General features: G+C 34.2%; 1 protein-coding gene across 6 annotated transcripts in view; it reads right to left on the bottom strand.

The window, feature by feature from the left end:
* Positions 1-5,898: 5,898 nt before the first annotated feature.
* Positions 5,899-23,143, bottom strand: part of kcnc3a (potassium voltage-gated channel, Shaw-related subfamily, member 3a) — a 212,630-nt gene continuing 195,385 nt past the window's right edge. The window contains exons 3-6 of one of the 6 annotated variants that reach the window (XR_005636104.1): positions 21,447-21,647; positions 20,494-20,614; positions 16,126-16,168; positions 11,109-11,157 (exon numbers count right to left, since the gene is read on the bottom strand). Coding sequence is in view for 5 of the 6 variants with exons in the window: in XM_039773764.1 (XP_039629698.1) it covers positions 11,003-11,157; positions 21,447-21,647 (356 nt within the window). In the remaining variant the exon portion in view is untranslated. Of the gene's footprint in view, positions 6,013-9,397; positions 11,158-16,125; positions 16,169-20,493; positions 20,615-21,446; positions 21,648-23,143 lie in introns of those variants that run through there. The other 5 variants (XM_039773766.1, XM_039773765.1, XM_039773767.1 and 2 more) reach the window with 5 other exon arrangements.

Here is a 23,143-nt window from a genome sequence, read left to right on the forward strand (position 1 = left end):
CACATGAAAGGTTGGGCAATAAGCTAAAAGATATATGAGTTCAGGGTGGAGTGTGTAGATGGGTGCAAAATTAGCTAAAACATCAAAAGCAGAGGGTGAAGGCACGAGGGACCTTATCATAATAGTGTGAAGTTAAGAGTGGTGTCCCACAGGGGTCAAGGCTAGAGCCACTACTATTACGATTTGCATAGGATTATATATAACAAACTGGTTGAATTTACATATAATACCAAGCCAGAAGGATTTGCAGATAATCTAGAATCCATTCAATCATTACAGAGGGACCTGGACAGCATATAGGCTTGGGCAGATTTGTGGCAGATGAAATGTAACGTAAGTAAGTGTAGAAAATTACCTCTAGGAAGAAAAAATATATATTTGATTAAAAATTGGGGGCCTCTGAAAGTTGAAAGTACATCTTATGAGAAGAACATATGAGTTATATTGGACCCATCACTCACTATGTGCTTCCAGACAGTGTTCAGAAGTAATCAAGAAACCTAATAGAATTTTACAATATTTATTATGAAGTATGGAGTACAAGTCCAGTGAGGTTAAAGTTAGGCTACACAATGCATTAGCAAGGCCTCACCTGGAGTAGATGTGTTTGGTTTTCACCCCCATTTCACAAGGACTAAGAGGCATGAGCTATGATGTGAGATTGAAGGAGTTCAACTTTTTCTGATTAGACAAATGGAAATTGAGAAGGGAAATGACTGGTTTAAAATTCTAAAAGGAATTAGTACAATGTATCGCAGCTGTTAGTTTGAAATCAATTGTGCATCTTGAATACGAGGACTTAGTTTGAAACTTGTTAAGGTCATATTTCACACTAGTGTTAGGAAGTTTTTCTTCATGCAAAGAACAACAGACACATAAAATTAATTACTATTTTGAAGAGCAAGATTTTAGGGACATTCAAATTTTGACTTGATATTAATTTGGACAATCAAATAAGATGAGCATGCTTCCTGGGCTGAATGAAATGTTCATGTAATGGTTTTTCTAATGCTCTAAAATAAGCATACACTTATTAAAAACTTCCTTCTTGATAAAAAAATAATATGCAACGTTTTGATTAGTGGGGAAGGATAAATTGCTTTTCCCTAAACATTAGTCTTATAATCAGTGAAGCTTGGCTTAAACTGGATAAGAAACTGCTGATTTTTCTAACTTGAATTAAATGTACTTAAACATATACCACTTTATACACCTGGAAAGAGAGCCAATGGTGCATTGTTGTTATTTAAAAAAAAATTTATCTGCTGCACCTGCAAGAAAATGCTATAGTCTGTTGTTAAAAGATATAAGTAAAATCATGATAAATATAATTTTTATCCTACATGGGACGAAGAAGCATTGATATTTTTTATGTTGCTTCCCCATTGGTTTTATTTTCTCTCAACAACTTGTTCTCTACTGTATTATCATGATATTGCTTGGCGGCCAGCTTAGTTATGTCTGGAATAACTCTACCTGAGAAATTTAATAAAGGTTGAAATTATGGTTTTGAATCTTTATTTCTAATTTATAAGATTTTATACCTACTTAAATATGCAAAAATGCCTAACCATCTACTGTATAAATTAATGTTAGCATTAGCATATGTTGGAATTACTTGTAATAATGGTGAAATTGTGGAAACCAATCCTGAGTTTACATTTCTGTAGCAAACTGGTCACAGTTATGTGATTTCCCAGAATTAACCAGGCACTGTAGACACAGTAGTATCTATGATGATAGATACCCACATTTATAAGGAGGGTTTCTCAAAAACATGTTTGGTTAATTGTATTTTATGTATGTATGCATGTATGTATATTACGCATGTATGTATGATTATTACTTTTGTTGTTGTTGTTAGTAGTAGTAGTCCAGGGGGTGGTGGTAGTGGTAGTAGTATTGTACTGTTTCTAAATTGCTCTGTTTTCTGGCTTGTATCATACTAATATATATCCCAATTGCAGTTTTATACTTCACTAATCTAACTTCCCTGACTTCTTTGACATTTTTATTCAGGAAAGTATTATATTTTTACTTCATAAATATAGTCAGATATTCAGAACCTGTTTCCAAATTCAATAGCAGTACATTTAGGAACACCTTGTTTGGTGGTAATGTTTAAATGTTACCTTTCCTGGTTAACACTTCACAGTGGCTAGATTGTGAATGTCATTTAACTTTGTTAATTTTTACCGCAGTAAATAAATAAATTGAATTAAGCATAAAATGATAGGCAAAGATTCTTTGCATGCATGGTCAGTGCATTCAATACAACACGCCATGTTGGATTAAAATAGAATACTTAAGCCTAAAAGATATCAGGTCTGACAGTTTTATAGCACTGTTCACTGAAAACATTCCTTTTTAATTATGAAAATAATATATCTCATTTATAATAGTTTCACAGTAGTCACAAACAAAATTGTCAGCTTTGGAAGACTTCTAGAGGCAAAATAGGCAGATGTAAAACTGCATAGCCACAAAAGAGAACTGCTATGTTGCTGAATCCAGACTATTGAAAACTTGGAAGTCTTTGCATGGGATTCATGGTCTTAGCCACCAAATGCTCAGTCTTTTAAGTATAGTTTACTACAGTCATATGAGGTGCATACATTTAATTATGTTGTAGTCCAAGTTTCATGATAAATGCAGTGTGAGAACTATGGTCAATCTAAAAGAGTAATAGAAAATAAGAGCTTAGATGTATGGAATGAATGCACCTCCTTAAAAACAGAACAGTAGCCTGGAGAGTTGCTGTTAGCCCATTTCTATTGAATGTCCAAAATACAGTGCTCAAATATCACTAAATACGCCCTGAGCAAAGCACCAGAGAATGAAAGAAATCCAGTCAAAATGTTTCCTGTAATTTTAGACAATACAGGGTAAGAATCATACAGTGTATGCATGTAAATACATATGTTAAGAGAAAGGAATATTAACCAAGGATTCATATTCCAAGTCTAAAAGTGGCGATGGTGCTAAGGCACATACATACCAAGCCTAAACAGACAGCAGTGAAAAGGAACGTTTGTGCAAATTGTGGAAACAATGGGAGAAGCTACATGCGGAACAAAGCTTTGCAGTCACAGTCCAAAGTCTGATCAGTATTTAAAAATTTAGCTAATAGTCTAAGTATCATTATACACATATACCTAACTATTCCTTTTATCCCATAAAACTGATAAAGGAAATAATTAGGAAGATATGGTGAAAAGGTAAGAGGATTGGTTCCCATTTGAATTTGATTTGCAAACAATGTTGACATAAAGTGGGAAATAAAAATGGTTTCATCATCATCAAAAACTCTCATTCTTTTCAGCACAATAGGAGTTTATATTACACACGTACTCCAATTCAAACATATTTCAGGAACACAACAAATACTGTTTGAGAAAGACATAGACACCGCGAGAACAGAGTGCATGTCCTTTCTTACTAGTGCACCATGAAACCCATATTTTGAAAACTGATCCCATTAAAAAAGTGAAATGGCAAGACAAGCTAAGTACTCTTAAAACATTAGACACTGAATACCATTCACATCTGAATTTGGAAGCAGCTACAGTGATTATCAGATTACACAGAAGTTGCTATATATTAAGCGAAGCTTTGTTTGCACCAGAATATTGTATATAATATGAACTACTGAAACATTCTTTTCTGGTTAATGTAAAATTTGCATTTGTGGAATTTAGCATGGCATGTCTCCTTATGAAAAAGCAACTGATAGGTTTTGTTTTCATTCCATTTATGTTATTTTCTTAATTTTCAGCAGCAGAGTACCACAACCCAGTGCAGGACGTGAAAAAAGTAGTGTGTACTATAGGCTCCAAGAAAATGCCCTACTTGCTTTCTTGTCTCTCTGTTTGGATTCAACCAGCCACAGTTCACCTTTCTTCCAAAACAAAAAAAAACAGTTATTACTTCTATCATCCATTTTTAAAAATACCATGCTATAGTAGATATTAATTTATAGCATTTATAGTGCGACATTTTAAAACATTAGACAGGGCGGTCAATATGACCGAAATTTCAATTCATTCCACTACCCTGCAAATGAGAACAGGCGCTTCTAGAGGAAACTGACTGCTAAAAAGCAAACAAATAAAAATAATTACAGTCAAAAAATAAACATTTAAATTAGAGAACAATTCAGTCTGTCCTGACTGCAACAATTTTCCAAAAAGCTACCAAACTGATGATTCTCTTTCATTAATTCACAGCCAATGGTTATTCTCTATTATTCCAGTTTAATAATTTTCTTTTAAACTTTTTGCACATTTTACTATGATGATGGCATGATTTATATTAAAGATAAACAAGTAACTCTTTACTGTTTTCACATTTAATGCATTAAATTAAAATGTGCTTCACCCAAACATTTTCATTTATATATAGTTAGAGAACATATCTGCAACACAGACACTTTTTATTTTATGATATAGATGCAAGAAAATGTCTCCAATGGAATACAAGCATTTTTTGACTGGAAAAAATTGTTTTAGCCCGGTATATGTGTTATATGAGTCTAAATAATTTCCTTAATTATTACTATATTCACATTTGAATTTTCTCTACGACTAACATTTGTATTGTAATCAAAAAAAGCAAATTTCAATTGCAAAGAATGGTAAGTGCCTAAAATGATAAGCTGACAAAAGGGAAAAATATATTTTTAGCAATATTTCACGTTAGGTGAATATCACTACATATGTGATTTTGTACTATAGAAGATTTCTTAGCTATTGCCTTTTAAATGTTGCTTTCAGTTTCTGACTGAATTGTTCTCTTCCTGCGCCAAGTAACAGAGAGTAGCATTGATAATTGATAATGCTTCGGTATTTGTATTTATAAGAATATTCATATTCTTTAAATATTTTCTTTAAATTCCTTGTTAAAATACAGTTCAGTTTTTCAATATACATCACCAGGAGGTTGTAACTGACTTTGATATTTATCATATCGCAAAAGGAAAATAGAAAAAAAAAATGAGTTTGATTTTTCTTTCATTTTTCTTTTTTGCATATAACATTAAATATATTTTCTTCTTTTAGTTTCTGTTTTCTTCTTCTTGTTTCATGCAAACAAATGTCATGCTGGCTAGGAAAATGCAATCCTTAGAAATATTCCAGTAACAGCTATCAGTCCATCAACCTGTTGTAAATTCATAAGAGCCTAGTTAATCATTAGCAGTTCAGATAAGACACCTTTGAATGCAACATTCTTATATTTTTCATTCTTTTTTGTGTTTTTCCTTATTAGTTTGTATCTTATGAAAATTACTTTTCCTTTTTTATATATCTTGCCCATTAAATTCATTTTTTGCATTACAATGTAAATGTTGAAGAACACATAGAGCTTCACTCCTGATTCCATCACTTATCGTAATTTGTCAAGTATCCAGCTCCATGTTTTAAATGTCACTTTAATCTGTTTGTTTTTGCCAAGCTTTTGGCGGTTTTTTCAAAAATTGTCCAAGTCGGCACCTTTTTTCGGCATTAGACGACTTTACTGTTGTAGTCAAGGTTCAAAGTCAGTAATTTATAATCCAAAAATGAGTACTGAAGATGATGCAGAAGGTGAAACAGGAGGAGAAGTATAAGAAATGTGAGATGATCGATTTGAAAGAGATCAAAAAGATATCCAAATGTTCACTTTAGATTCCACTGTAAGATAATCCTTTCAAACAATTATTCTACAAAAGGTATCAACACACAAATAAAAATTTCTATAGTGTGATGCCAGTATGCATAGACAGGTTGCTGGGTTTCTGTATCCATTTTGTGTGAAACTAGGATGTCTCCAAAGACAAGGTCATCCTCCATCTACTTTTACATTTATAAATATTCTAGCTCTGTGTGCTTAGATAGATAGATAGATAGATAGATAGATAGATAGATAGATAGATAGATAGATAGATAGATAGATAGAAGAGGTATACTAGATAGAAAGAAAAAAAGCCAGATAATTTCAGACTTTGTCACACAGATGTTTAAGTTCGTATGTAGTCTTCCATTATTGTCATTTGAAGGTTATCATGTTATCCAGTTTGAAGTTGAGGAAGATGATGAAGGCCAAAAAAGAAGAAGAAGAATACATGGAAAGACATTAAACCAGTTAAAAGGACATACTGATGAAAAAAACACAAAAAATGAATTCAAGATCAATAGACATAAGCCCCCCTCCCCACAGATTTTAAACCAGTACCCCATGCAATAACAACAACAACAATGAAAAATCTGTAGTTAAAAAAAAGTCCTGAGTTTTTGGTTTTTTTTTTTTGTTTGTTTTTTAATATTTTCATATTTCCAACTGTCCTCTGGATAAGGACAAGTAGGTGGAAATAATTTTTTTCTGGTTTTTGAATATGAAAAACACTCAGGATCCCCAAAGTATGTGCAATGCTTAAGAATAAGAGCTCTCTTTCAAAATCATGAAAATATTTCCTCATAGATTTTACAAAATATGTTTATGTTTATCTAATTACTCAAAAATAACTTCTGCATTATTTCTGTATTATTGCACTTATTTGTCTTATTTCATTCGCTACCTTTCATACAGCATATAAACATTTGGGAATCTAATCAGTGTGAGATTATATTTCAACAGTAGTGCTTGGACTTGTGGGCTATCAATTCTCTCAGCACAGTAAGAGAAAGAATGTGTTCTGTTGCAATCATTTTAATCACTTAAATATGTACATTCGTTCTCACATCATTTTTTCACTTATATTTGTATTTTTTAAAATCTGCTAAATGATAAGCATGGTTTACTAGAAAACTACGTTTTATGCATTTATTAAAACTAAAATAAGCAACAAATTTTTAGTTATTTTGTTAGGCATCCCTAAGAAGGCCGGTTTCCAAGAAAAATGAATCAAACTAGATCATTATTTTAAATGAGTAACAAAATCTTATTTTTTGCGGCTACAGCTCCAGTTTGATTGTATTTACATAATTTATGTTCATTTTGGTTTTATTATACTTTTACAATACTTACATAGTTTAAGTTAATTTTACTTGTAGTAAATAAATGTAATTGTTTTGTACTAATACTGTATGTTCCTGTATATACATGATATGGCTGCTGGAAATGTTTTTTGAATGATGATGGGATGCTTGGAGGTTAAAGAGTAGGAGGATGATTATAAATGGTCTAAAGGTTTCAAAATGAGTTCAGAGTTACTGTCTCTGCTTGCATATATCTAGCCAGAAAAATATTTTTTGTAAACATAAATGATAAAATATTGGAGTCATACAATTAATTAAAGAGCCAATCAATAAATAAACATCATTAAAGTGTTTTCAAGCATCTTCTATTTTTCTTTGTTTTCACATTTGTTGATCTATCTAAATGTATGCTTATTTTGTTCATCCTTTAAACAATGAATATTTAATAATGTGTCAGAGACCTCATGGACTAATTGCTGTTTTGTCACTGTTCATGACATATAATATCCAGGTGAAACAAGATTTTTTCCATATGTTCTTTAACCACATCTGCATAAATTAATTTAATTCGTAAAGGACATGGCCACCACCTGATGCTGCTTCTTAAGAATAAACTCCCCCCCTTGTATACAGTGTGTAATGTATCATCTACAAATATTAGACTAAAACAATATTGCCATTTTTGATGTGTACTTATATAATTAATAAGAGGAAGAATATGGGATACATTTAGAGGACACAAACTCTTTACAGAAGCTGTCTAGTTTTATATATGTTAAATATTTTAAAACCATGTCTATATACAATATTCATAGTTTATTACTGCTTATAAGTGGAGGTATAAGGGCCTTGAGAAGTTATTGAATTGTAGGGGGCAGGAGACAAACAGTGAGTGATTTGCCATAATATTATTTTTTTTAAAGTGGATTCATAAGTTCTAAAAATGTATACACTTGAATTCTATTTGAGGGGTTACATGGAAAATATATAGTCTAAAACAGTATTTACAGAGCTAAGGCAATTAATTGGAGATATATGCAGCAAGTGTTGGACACAAATCAGTGAATGCTTACAATTCACTTATTTGAAAACTCCCAAAGTGCATATAAACCAGTGGTGAACAAACTGAACAATTACATTAATTTGTTTATTTTGAGACTCATTTTAATGTGAGTGAATATCATTTCTTTCTCTCTAATAAATAAAATGACTTTTTTGAATGTTTCTTTCTTCTCAAGCCTATCCCAATTTATCTTATTGAGTCTTTACTAAATCTACTTTATATTTACTGTACTAAAATTAAAATGATCAATTTCTGTCTATTTTGAGACACATTTTAAGTGTGTGTGAGTGTGTGTGTATAAACTCACTGAGCAAATTGTAAAGAACACCTGTGCTCATCCATACAGTTATCAAAACAGAATGGGGAAAAAATGTGATCACAGTAATTTTGAATGTGGAATGGTTGTTGGTTTCAGCCAGGGTGGTTTGAGAATTTCTGCAACTTTTGACTTGCTGGGATTTTCATGCACAACAGTCTCTAGAGTTTATGCAGAGTGGTGTGTAGAATAAAAACAGCAAGTGTGCAGCAGTTCTGTGGATAGAGAAACACCTTGTTGATGAGAGAGGTCAGAGGAGAATTGCCAGACTGATTTACGCTGACAGAACACTCTGTATAACTATGGTGTGCAGAAAGTGATCTCAGTATGAACATGTCAAACATCGAGGTGGATGGGCTACAACTGCAGAAGACCATGTTGGGTTCAACATCTGCCAGCCAAGAACAAAAACCTGAGGCTACAGTGGCCACAGGCTCACTAAAACTGTACAATTGAAGACTGGAATAATGTGGCCTGGTCTGATGAATTTCGATAATGCACTATGCCAAAAAGCAAAAGTTATTCCAGACTGGTTTCTTTAAAATGACAATGAGTTCAGTGTTTTTAGCAGCCTTCCCAGTCGCCTCATCTGATTTCAATTGAACACTTTTGGGATGTGGTAGAACAGGAGATTAGCGGCATGAATGTGTAGTTGACAAATCTGCAGAAATTACAGGATGCAATCAGGTCATGATGGACTACAATCTCAAAGGAATATTTCCAACACCTTCTGGAATCCATGCCACAAAGAACTGAGGCTGTGTTAAGAGCAAAAGAAGTATTAGTATATTGTTAATGTTAATTTGTTCAGAGAGTGTGTGTATATAGTATGTATATGTAAATATTCAATGTTCTCACAGAACACATATATATATTTTTATCTAAGAGTAATCCCTAAATGTTATGCTAAAGTAACACTTTCTGAATATAGGTTTCTCATCCTATACATAGATAATTACACCATTGCCAAAACAATGTCAAGCATATTTGGAAATGTTAATACTGTCAGCAATTAGAAGTAACATTTCTGCTGTATTGCAGTGTTTTGTTTTTTTTTTTTCTCTTTCATCTAAACTGGTCATTCACTAATTTCACTACACTCAAATATAATCAAAGGGGTTGTCTTTTTTGTGACTAGTAACGCCAGATTCTAGGAATAAAATCACGGAATGGGACAGTCTTAATGGAAAAGGGGTGAATTTGAAGCCACCTTGGCTAATATCTGTGTATTTCTTTAACCTTCCAGAAGTACACTGATGAATTTAAGTAAATGGATTTGTTCTGAATGTACAAAAGTGTAGCCTATACAATTTTACTTAAAATGATAATGCAGATATTAATATAAAAATAAAAAGTTAATGGAGGAGTAATGGGAAATTAACCTTCTCATACTATGGCTTTGTGTTGCCTTTTCCTCTAATTGCAGAGCAAAGTTTCAGAGTATTGTTTTAAAGCACATTTGTACATATGCATTTAGATAATCTACATAAACTGTTTCTCTGATGTGTTTAATACACACATACATGTAGGTTTTTGCATATATAACATTCATTTCTAAAATAATTTAATACTGATTTATTACATCCAACATATTTTTGGGGACCTCCTATATAAAAGGTCCTGTTCTGTTCCTTCCATATAATATACATGCTGTACTTGATATGTTAGATTGCATTTGCTAATTCTGATTTAGAATGGATCCTAACAAAAACAGAGTAAACCAACAGAAGACTGTTTCCTGTGGAACCACTGCTAGCAAGAAGACAAAAAAGATATATTAAATCAGACAAGCCCTGATTTTACAATCTTAATAAGTAATCCTGGAATTATTAATATGTTTTGCCAATATTTTATCAGTTCTTGAAACATGCATCTTCCATTCTGTTATTGCTTTTAGTAATATTCAGTCTCACGATAGAGGTGCAGAAGAAACATTAAAAGCACTTTTAATAACTAATACATTCATTTTAAGCTATTCAGGGGAAAACAATTTAGCAATACATTGTAATGCACCATTCCTCATTTTTCACAGTACAAATAAAAAGGGCCAGTGCTGCATGAAGAGACGCCCAGTATATATCCAACTGTGACTTCGTTGAACTGATGAAAACATTTCAGAATGCAATTGTCTCTATGTGAGAACTGATTTGTAAACTTTCTGTAAAATAGTTCATTTTTTATTTTCATTTTAGCCTCTGAACCATGGTTTTATTTGGCTGATGTTAACATTGACGTAAATTGGTTATCAATCCTGGTGCTCTTCTCAAAGTTTCCCACTTGTCAAACACTTACTCTGTGGATTATTTTTTAATGCTATGACATAATAGATAATAAGCCTTGTTTTCACCAGACCTAAACTATTGCTGTCTAGGTTCAGAAACTGTTATTGGAAGACAATTTTAAGCTGCAGTGGTACCAGCAGGAGCACCTTGCACCATATATCCCATATCCAACCCACCCCATTTCCCATCACCCAATTCCAATGTTCAAACCCTGAAGCAAGAAACTTCTGCTGACATGAAGATCTGTAGAGGAAGCAAGGGACTGATGAAGTGGGGCATGAGGAGAGTCTTTACTCTCAGAGTGACATCTTTTAGAATCAGTGGCACTGGGTCTATTTATGCCAGATGATTTTAGCACATTGACATACATGCTCAGCTGGTCATAATGCTACAGTATTGATGGAATTGGAGATCGGCAGCGCCTCAAGGGTCCTGGCGATTCATAGGGTTTGAAAGGAGGGTTGGTGACGGGTGACAGGCGCATGACGTTACTGCTCATACCAGAAATATTGTTCAGACTTCGAGATTTTTCGTAGCCCCCTACTGTAGAGGGGGTGGGGTTAGGGGTCAGCAGGCAAATAGACAGGCAGGCAGACAGGCAGGCAGGTTGGCAGTTGTTGTCGATGATGTTTGAAAAAAAGACAGACAAAAAAGAAAAAATGAACATCATGAGTTTGAAAAAACATGACTAACTTGCTTTAATTGTAGTTTTAATTTATTTTTTAAAGACTATTTAGCTGTTTGCTTCATTTTACATTCCTCAGACATGAGAATCATTCCATAATTCCATCATTCTATAGTAAACAATGGTCTCAGCATGGCCTTACAAGAGAATGAGATATTTTTGATTGTGCTGCTTAGTTCAAGCTCCTTGCCCTACATACCATAAACTGTGTGAATTGGCTCAGAGAGAATTATACTAATTCTCTCTGTGAGAACTGGCTTGTAAAAAATTTATAAATTTGCTTACTGTGCAATATCTTTCTCAGTTGTTTTGGAAACTACAAATGGTTATATAAAATTCTATGTGATTAATCAGTTTGTACCTGGGTGGCAAATTAAAATATGTTAATAAACAGAACCCCTTTAATAAAGGAGTGGGACAAACTATGCTAAGTTTTATTTGGAAATAACTATTCTCTTCTGGATATACTACCATACAGTGACAGACACAATTTGTCACTAGGAAATGCACAGCATGTGTAATTTTATCCAGCTAAAAACACTTTTGTAATTCAAAAGTACCTAGCAGCTTGCTTCCAAATACCTGTGCTTTCTCTTTTTGTGTGCCTTTGCTTATCAATATTAATTTTTCTTTGCCCTCATGAATTTACTTGTGCTCATCCCTGTACTATTTTCTGTCCCTTTTAATCTATCTTAAATTTTCCAAGAGCTATTTCTTATTCCAAGAGTTGGTTATCATTGCTCACACATCTATTTAACTCATAATGAACATGCGAGTACATGATGCTTAATTGATAATATCTTATTGATGATAGACATCAAGTTGAAATGATTTGGAGGCTGACTAGGTTTAGCTTGACTTCTGTCATCATAGTGTGCAAGAAAACTGCCTAATGGATCTTCTGGGGGGCACACCAACTTCATGCTACAATTTTATTTTAGCCTCATAATGACTTTAGGTGAACCAAATGGCTGTGGCCATACAGCAAATATGTATGGCTTTCGTGAGGAATTTAAGGCTGTTAGGCTATTAATATATTTTTTTGTACAGCTTTACTTCTTGGGAAATGTTCTTTTGTTCCATGCTCTAAAGGCTTTAATGTTTCAAAACTTAAGGAGCCCAAAATTTCTTTGTGCAATATTAAAAACTTAGCAAGATAGTGAGATTCCCTATTCAGAAGTCCTTCCTTACTTATGGGAATCCTTAAATTACCTTTCAGTTACATAATTACCTCCAGTAATAGAGCAGGGGTAGCACAGGACTTTTAAAAAATGTGTCTTTTGCAATATGCCATGTTTAATGCTCTTTTTCCAGATATGCCATATTACTACAATGTTTTAATATTTGAAAAAATGAATGCAGTTCAGCCCTCTCCTATTTAAACCATGTTCCATCTTTTCCAAGAGATTTTACTAATCTGTGTTCAACATGTTTGAAATTAATACACCAAGTCAGCTTTTATTGTTTATGGTTTCAGGTAATATGAAATTCCCACTGTTTGATAAGTTGATGTGTGCCTTTAACTGCTTTGTCACCTGCTTTGAGGCCAGAAATGCAGTATCAGTGAATTGAACTGAGTTGACACTGTCTCTCCTCTATTTTTGCTAAGATGAATCTACCAATGGGAAAAAAATTAATTTGGAAAGGAGAGGTATTATTAAATTAAACGGTGAATGTTAAACAGTTCCATAGGTCAAAAAGGATATTTCTCTAAAAGAAGACTGAAAGGCTAAAAGAAAACAATTTAACTATCTCTGAAAATCAAAATTGGGCATATTCAGATGACTGGCTAAATGATTATCAAAAATCATTGAACATTTTTAACAATTATTATATTTCCTATCAGGGCTGAAAAAACTCATAACTTTTCTTTTAAATTCAGTGTTAACATTGATTACTCCAATTATACCTGAATGTCATTAACCATTTTCTGCAAAGTAAAATAATTAATTACTGAGATGCAGTTCAGTCCAAGACAGTAACTGCTGAAGATTTCTTCCAAACGAAAAGCAACATGGTGCTTTGAGGAGTTTGGCACATTCTTTTGCTGAATTTTGGTTTCTAGAAGTTTCTAGCATCTTCAAGCAGATGCAAAAACAGCATCCTCATTTATCAGCTCCTGTCACATTATGGGTTAATATTAACACCAGAAGGCCCACAAATATCATGTTATTATATATGTATAATCTTTGAATAAGAATAGTGATGCTTTTGGCTTGGCTCCAAGTGTCTGTGCTTATTTTTCATGCATTTTTATAAAGGCATTGCATGCTAAGTACAAACCTCCAATTTTAAATGCTTGGTCAACAACACAAAATACCCTTCCCTCAGCTAATGGTCTTTCACTGTGTTGTAATTCTCACTCTGTTTAGGTAAAAATCCTAATAACAGGCAGTATGGTAATTTAAGAATTTGATCCTTGCCAAAAATTGCCGAAGATCCTTGCCAAAGTTATTCTAGGCATTAGATCATATTATGCCTTAATCACAAATAACAAGAAGTATACACCCTATGCAAATTGTAAAATAACCACCCCATTTGCCAAAAGAGAAAGATGAGGAGACCTGTAACAAACTCATTTTTTAAACTCTGTGTGATTTTTATATTCTCTATAAGGGCAACGTGAAAGCCCCTCGTAAATGTTAACATTGTTCTAATATTAAAATATGTCAGATTGTGCAGATCTGCAAACCATTTGCATAAGTAGTGGGATGCAGTATAATACATAAAACGCGTTATCCTGAAAGTGTTCACATGAATACATTTTTGTTTGGGGATTAATCACTCATAGGCTTTTCCATAGGATAAAAATATGCTGCATCACTACATCAGTAGCTTACAGTGTACCTCACATTAATACTGGCAAAGATGAATCCCTTTGCATCTGGTAATATTGTTAAAAAATATGTTAAAATGAGGCCATCAAGGACTGTAGTAGAGTGTTGGGTTGAAATAATATCAGGAAAGTGAACCAAGAAGACTTTGCAAGAAATTATCTCACACAGGTTGAGGAAGAACATAAAATACACACAGCATTCAGAGTATGTTTCTAATATTTTAAAGTTGTAACAAGATTTGTAAACTGAAGCAAGCAGCTTATTTGCAGGATTTACACATTATCTGTACTTCTTCAGATCCTAAACCAAAATTCTTATGTTTTAAATGAATACATGTATGTCAACTTATTGACTGTTGGGAGTGTTGAACAGTTATGCATGACAGAGACAAAACATTTACATTTTCTTCACCAATAACTGTAACACGTTCTGAGGCACAAACTAGTGACTTAAAGTCTCTCTCAGCCACCACTCTCCTCTCATATTGCTAATATCTGTGTCCTGTCACAATAACTTGAAAGTTGTTAGTCAGCTGCTCTTCTCCAGGTGCCATTTACTACAAAGACTTTTTGAGTGGCTAAACACTCTGCCTCTAAAATATTATTCCTGAATTTCTTTCTTAATATAATCTACTAAATTCAGCTAATTCCCCAAAACGTGTTATATATTAGGACACATGTCTGCATGCAAGGTAAGATTTAAGTAGAGAGTGCAAGCAGGCAGAATACAGAGTGGTTCAAGAGCTAAGAAATATAGAAATACTTTTCATTGAATACTCTTTGTATCTGTGAAAAGTTTTCAGTATAAAAAAAGGTCTAACTTCTTGCAACTCTCTTACATTCACATGCACTATCATGCAGCCAATCAACAGGCAATGCATCAGGCAACAAGAAGGGGTTCACAGAGGCACAACTGTTCACTGAATGGGTTAGGGTTAAGGTTATTCAGATATAAGTTCACTGCTGCACTGACATGAGACAATTCACAGGGATTTAATTCTAGAGATCATTGACTTTCCCAACATTGTATTTAATATACAGTTTGGCATTGCACTAGCATATCTTTATAAAATATCTTTCATTCTTTTTGACACAGTTTTGCAGAGCTAGTGATGACAGTTTCTAGGGTGTGTGTAGATTTTACTCTGTTATTGGAGATAATTTTCAGAGATAGATCTGTTAACTTTAAAAATGAGGGTCGAAGGTGGGTAATTTTGTTTGGTACACAAAATCTCCATTGCTATCAACATAAACAAAAACACTGATCTTATCTCACCAGTGGAAAGGGTGTTATTGGTTGTAACTAACAACAAACTCTTTTCTACAATGGAGAATAAACATGCATACATCTTTGTACTGTATAGAAAGCTGTGGATTATTATAGTTGTATGTATTTCTGAGGTGCTAGATTGTACATAATAGTCAAGAAGCTTTTCAGAAAGAAATTTACTCACTAAACAGGGAAAGCAGGTATTTCTATGCATTAGAGTTCTGCACTGCATGTGAGGTTTTTCTGTTTGGTGCAAAGACCATGCACAGGTATAAAACTGCAACCTAATGTGTTTTGGAAGTCCCTTATTATGAAAGAGGAGCCCTGCATTGCAGAGGTGCATGACTGTATTGTTGGATCTGCACTGCAGCACACTGAATAAAGTCTCTTCATGAAATTGAACTACTACAGGAGATAAATCTCAATGTGACAAGAGTACTATGCTCTGTAGTTTTGCGAGGCTGCCAGAAAGAAGAAAACACTTTATTTATAATCAAGGAAGTAAATTTTGTTTTTTCTTCAAGTAAGGAAGAGTTGAAAGGGATAATGTCTGAAACCTGAATTCATTTTTGTGTGTTTTTAAACTATTGTTCTGGCAACATTTTTCTTTCTAGTTTTCCATTGGCATATTTGTTCACCTTTAACTGTGACATCAATTCTTTCAGTGGTAGCTCTGCTTACTTCCCAGCGTGCAGCCAGCACCACAGAAATTATACCCACCTGTGTCATACTTTCGTAATACTACGGGGACTCTGCAAGGATCCTACAGTGAAGGGGGATGGGAGATGCATGTTAATTTAATTGAGGATGAGGGAAACAGCAAATATTGACATTAGAGTGCAAACAACTCATGAATGAAAACAAAACATGTAACTTGAAAAAATCAGCAGAGGCAAGGACAATGTACAGATATTATATTAAGGGGTACTTTTATTGACACTTTTGTTGATCAAAATATATATTTTCTATCTTAAATTTTTGCTTTATTCATACAGTTAAAAATTGTTATAGCTTGAATATTTCCATATCATTTTGAGATCAAGCTTCATTAAGAGAAATCACATATTTATGACCCAAGTATCTGTAACTGACAGAGGGCAAAGAAAAATACTGTATCAGTTATGAAAAGTATTTAAAATTGATTTGTGTAACATAAGCTATCCTATTAACTATAATTTTAGTAAAATAAAAAACATATTTACCAGATATTAAACATTTACCTAAGTAATCTAACAACTCTTGGTTACTTTTCTCTGTACTTCTCTGCTGTTAAGATTTATCCATTCATAAATCTTTCTGTTTTCAATACTGTTTATCCATTTCACAGGTATAGGGGTGGAGTCTAACCCAGCAATATTGAACTTAAAACAGGAACCCACCATGGACAGCATGATAGACATCACTGAGCACACTCAGGTTTTATAGTTCCAATTAAGAGTTGCTCATTAACACATCAGCAACAGATACAGTGTAAGGTCGCGAGTACTAATTTAAGGAAAGATAACCTTTAAGTTCAACTATAAATTTTAATCACTTGTCTATTTGCACTCTGGTCAATATTTGTAGGACACATGATGCACAACAATAGTACAATGTGCATTCACAAAAATTATATACTGTATATGTTATTTGAGAGAGGGACATTATATGTGCCCATACATGTATGCATATACTGTATACATATACTCTGTGTGTTTTATACTGTATATATACACTGCTCACAAAAATTAAAGGAACACTTTAAAGAAACACATTAGATACATCAGATTTCAATATGAAGTTGGATATCTATACAAATAACGACAGGGCAATGTCTTAGGAACAAAAGGATGCCAAGTCTTTTAATGGAAATAAAAGTTTTCTGCCTACAGAGGGCTCAATTGTGTAGACACCCTAAAATCAGAGTGAAATGAAGATGTGGCAGGCTAGTCCATTTTTTCAAAAACTTAATTTCTGCTACTCAAAATGCTTTTCAGTATCTTGTGTGGCCCCCACGAGCTTGTATGCATGCTTGACAACGTCGGGGCATGCTCCTAATAAGACGACGGATGGTGTCTTGTGGCATTTCCTCCCAGATCTGTATGAGGGCATCCCTGAGCTGTTGTACAGTCTGAGGAGCAACCTGGCGGCGCCTAATGGACCAAAACATAATGTCCCACAGATGTTCTATTGGGTTTAAGTCAGGGGATCGTGAAGGCCATTCAATTGTTTCAATTCCTTCATCCTCCAGGTACTGCCTGCAAACTCTTGCCACATGAGGCCGGGCATTGTCGTGCATTAGGAGGAAACCAGGACCTACTGCACCAGCATAGGGTCTGACAATAGGTCCAAGGATTTCATCCTGATACCTAATGGCAGTCAAGGTGTCTTTGTCTAGCTTGTAGAAGTCTGTGCGTCCCTCCATGGATATGCCTCCCCAGACCATCACTGACCCACCACCAAACTGGTCATGCCGAATGATGTTACAGACAGCATAACATTCTCCATGGCTTCTGCAGACCCTTCAACGTCTGTCACATGTGCTCAGGGTGAACCTGCTCTCATCTGTGAAAAACACAGATTGCACCTGACAATTCTGGTATTCTATGGTAAATGCCGATCGAGCTCCACTGCGCTGGGTTGTGAGCACAGGGCCCACTAGAGGACGTTGGGCCCTCAGACCACCCTCAAGTCTGTTTCTGATTGTTTGGTCAGAGACATTCACACCAGTGGCCTGCTGGAGGTCATTTTGTAGAGCTCTGGAAATGCTCATCCTGTTTGTCCTTGTCCAAAGGAGCAGATACCAGTCCTGCTGATGGGTTAAGGACCTTCTATGGTCCTGTCCAGCTCTCCTAGACTAACTGTCTGTCTCCTGGAATCTCCGCCATGCCCTTGAGACAGTGCTGGGAGACACTGCAAACCTTCTGGCAATGACACACATTGATGTGCCATCCTGGAGAAGTTGGATTTCCTGTGCAACCTCTGTAGGGTCCAGGTTTCGCCTCATGCTACCAGTAGTTACACTGACTGTAGCCAAATGCAAAACTAGTGAAGAAACAGTCAGAAAAGATGAGGAGGGAAAAATGTCAGTGGCCTCCACCTGTTAAACCATTCCTGTTTTGGGGTCATCTCATTGTTGCCCCTCTAGTGCACCTGTTGTTAATTTCATTAACAGCAAAGCAGCTGAAACTGATTAACAACCCCCTCTGCTACTTAACTGACCAGATTAATATCCCAAAAGTTTCATTGACTTGATGCTATACTCTGATTAAAAAGTGTTCCTTTAATTTTTTTGAGCAGTATATATATATATATATATATATATATATATATATATATATATATATATATATATATATATATATATACATACACACAGGGTGACACAGAAAAACTGGAACTTTTGAAATGCATAGTGGCAGCTATGTACAGTTGGCAGCACTGCGGAACAGGGACCTTGAGCTGTAAATAATCTCGCCATTTAGTAATCAATTGCAAGGCAATCAATGGCAGCTGTGCAAGAATTGTTCGGTAACCATGTCATCTCAAGATTCGGTGACATTCCCTGGCCCTCAAGGTCACCGGATTTGTCCGTTTGTGATTTTTTCTTGTGGGGCTACCTTAAGAGTCGGGTCTACACGACTCGGCCAAGGACACCTCAACAGCAGATTGGAAGAATGCATATGTACAGGAGGACGCCATCTACAGGACATAATTTTCAGACATTGATAATTTGGATTACTGTCTCTTAAAAGGCAAGTTGTAGTGGTTCAATTGCTGTCAATAAAATTTTTTTTGTTGGATTTTTTCTATTTTTATTGGATTTTTCAAAAGTTCCCGTTTTTCTGTGTCACCCTGTATATATACACACACACATATTTATACATATACATACATATACTTACACATATATAAACAAAAACATAAAGAATATTTTCTTATTTATTTATATGCTTGCACTTGCATATAACTCTGAATGCATAAACCATGAACATATACATGAATTTCATACATAACAATAAAAAAAATGTAAGCCTGCTGTCATAGAAGTCAATATACCTGATCAGTCAGCTATCAAATGGATTCTACTCATAATTGTACCAGCAAAGGTTATACTGTAGCTCCAGGAATAATTCTGCTGACCATGCATTTTATTTAGATTTTGGTCACATTGGAAAAGTTTAATGTGTCTCTTAATGGATTTTGTACAGCTCCAGATGTTTTCATCACAGGTACAGCCACATTTTTGTTACTAAAACTGCACAAAATTATATTTCTTATTGAACTGTACAAAAGTTGCAGCTAAATGTAAATTTCTTAATAATAATTAAACATAAGATACCACAAGAAAAATGGGCAAGGAAAAAAATATTCTTTTTAGCATAGATAGCTAAATGAAACACATAAGAGAACAGATGTGTTCTGATTTCAGAATAGCCTAATGGCAATGATTATATGGAGAATATGTTAATTTTGAAAAAGGCATGGGCCCCAGAAAAAACCTGGAAAGAAGGAATAGGGGATTTGAGAGACTAGGTTGGTATGGCATGTAATGGTGTGTCTAATAAATGAAAAATGGTCCACAGGGATTGTTTGTAACAATTTTTTTTCCCATTCTGTTATTTGCATGATATACACCTCTATAACACAATGGCATTGAGCCATTCATACTTTACTGTTTAACTTACCCAACTACAAATCACCCTGATAACTATCTCAAGGGTCTTGCCTAAAACCATGCAGAAGCAAAAATGATATATAAGGCATGTCATTTCACATTTCAAAAATCACCATGCAAATACTATAATATTACAATTAAAAGATTGGCAGAGAGACTGACACAGAGGCAGACAGACAACAGAGAGAGACAAGCACAATAAAAGCAGATTTACTTAAATGCATTTAGAGATACTAACTTTTTTTCTTTCTTTGTCAATTTCAACCTTGCAATGTTAGTGATCATGACAAAGATATAAGTAAAATACCACAATAACATCATGGGAGTAAACACAAACTCCACATATATCATGGTTAGGTGGTGATGTGCTCCATTCAGCTTTCTTTCAACAAACACACACACACACATTGCTCTCTCTGTCATTAATTTACCTCGCCGCTCACTGCTCAATCCATGCTGCTGCAGAATTCGCATTGAGGTCATGCATCAGTCCACCATCTTGTTTAACCCATTCCTTTGGTAGGGGAGGATCAGGGCAGAGAATGCCATCTTCTAAGGCATGTGTATAGGCATGGGACAAATGACAAAGAAGAGAAAATAGGAAAAGCAAAAAGGTAGGTAGAAAAAGAAGGATAAAAAGTAGAGGGTGACAATGAGAGTATTAGGATTTGGAGGATTGGGTGAGCAGGGTGACATGAAAATGAGAGATTAATGAAAATGAGAGTGATACCTTCAGGCACATTAGCAGCAGCAGCAGCAGCAATATAAATGACAGAGGGATAGAAACTGTGAGCTCTGTCAGGGTTTTCTTACTTTTAGTAAAATACATTAAAAGCAATGTTTAGAATTAAACTAAAAGCATAACTGAACATTTTTACAAGTTTGGAAAATATTTTAAAATGTGTTTTAAAATTAGGTGATATTTACTGTTTTTTGTTTTCTTCACAGCATAAATTGGTGGAGGTGCAGAGAATAATTCTTCTAGGACATGTTAAATGGATTGAATTGATTTGATGGACTGGAACGAACTATGTAAAAATATCAAGAGTTTATGTCCAGTATGTTTAAAGTACTTTACCTGCAAAGAAGGCACCTGTTAATTTTTTATTTCCATCCCATCCATAAAATTATTCACATCATAGGAAGAAATTGGATATATTCTTAACTATACTAGGTTGTACAAGTAAAAAGTCATTTGAAAAATAATATGCAAGGAATTAGTTGTTTCTACAGCATTTCTAAATAACCTAATAAACTGTACATCTTCTGTACATGGAAATTTCTTATTCTTTGTTGATTATATTGTTGTTCAATTGCGAACATGTCTCATTCTACATTGATTGTGTGTCTGTTCCAGGTACCCTGAGATACTGTGATCTCCTACCTTTGCGGATGTTGCCATCTGGAGGCCTATATTCACCAGTACTCAGCAGGAAACAGGCCCTATCATGAGCATAACGCTCCCGACCACTGCCCCCTCCAGGAGTAATAGGAGATTTCTCCTCTGGAGACAAAGCCTGGTCAATGGTGGGACAGTCCTCATTTGCCAGGGCAGCATTTGCAGCATCACCATTTTGTTTGGAGTCTGAAACATATAGCAAAGGGTTATTTTTACACAGAATAAAGGTTGCTTTTGTACAGTTGATTAAGACAAAAAAGACACATGAAAAAAATGACACATATGTACAGAAAAACATGTACCATTGTTCAAGTCTGATGTAAAAGTAATGGCTTTACACAATAAAGTGAGCTTATTACTTTTACTTAAATATTTTCAAGCTAAATCTCCAGTAAAATGAAAAAGCACCAAGCTGGTAAAGCAGTAAAGCAAGGAAAACCTGCTTATCTGAGAGCTATTAAACTATCCTGCTTCTAGGTGGGTACAATTTTTAAGGCCTAATAGAATTGCATTTTAGGAGGAAAGCCTAAGCAAGATCATATGTGTCAACCCTGAATTCTCATCCTACTCTTTTCATGCATATGCATCTTTTTCATCCTGTTCTCCATACCATTTGCAATCAAAACCACATATTTTACAAGCATGAGGTTGAAATATATAATACAATAACCCCAAACATTTACTAGTTAAACCATATTGAGTCATTTTATGATGACCATTAGATTTTAGAAAGCTGAAGAAGTGACCCTATATATCTTTTCCTGTCCAACAATAAATGCAATCATTAATTCCCAAAATCTAAACAATTGAACATGCTAGGTGTTAAACCAAATGAACTGTCTCAACATAATATATTAATCCTGTCTCCAAAATGGTTGAATGATAACCATTTCTGAAGAGTTTTGCTTCTCTTTCTAATATAAAATACATAGTATAAATGCATTTAAAATATGCACATTCAAGATGCATAATGTTAAATCAAGAGTTATCATTAAAACATTTAACAACATTTTAATCTGCCTTTCCAAAATGACACCATCTTTACATAATTAAATTTATTCTTTTTCAAAGTATTTACTGTAAAAATTGCCTGTTCTATTATACTTGACTGAGCTGATCTTTTAAAAGTAGTTTCCAACAGACAGAGAGAAATGCATAATAAAGCTTTCTGACGAAAAGTTAATAGAGTATATTCTCATTTGAGTCTATGTCACGCTGCAAATTGTTTTTCTGAATACAACCTTTATGTGTGCAGTTATGAAAATGTTTTAAAAACATATCTGTGAAATTAAATAATTTTGAAGTCTGCAGTCATTCTAGAAAAATAGCAAGAGACAAGCTTCGTTAAGGGAAAATATATAATTAAGTGGATTCAGCAAATGGTTGAATGGATGGAAAAACATCATAAAAATTACAAAATAATGCTAACGAGGATATTATGCAAAATGAGAAAGTAGCAGAGAAACTTGTATTATTAGTAGATTGCATAACATACCTCCAGTCTTTGATGCAGTGTTGTTGGTGATAAAAACATTTGCATATTTTAATATAAGGAGTACAAAAGTGGTAATCACAATCTAACTGCTCTTGTAAACTGTTATAGTGCACATATTAAGTTCTGACAGACTATGCAGCTTATGTCCTTATATCCCTAAAGTAACTGTAAATGTTAAGTTAACATT

This window comes from Polypterus senegalus, chromosome 13 (genome assembly GCF_016835505.1).
Source record: "Polypterus senegalus isolate Bchr_013 chromosome 13, ASM1683550v1, whole genome shotgun sequence".
Classification (NCBI taxonomy): Eukaryota; Metazoa; Chordata; class Cladistia; order Polypteriformes; family Polypteridae; genus Polypterus; species Polypterus senegalus.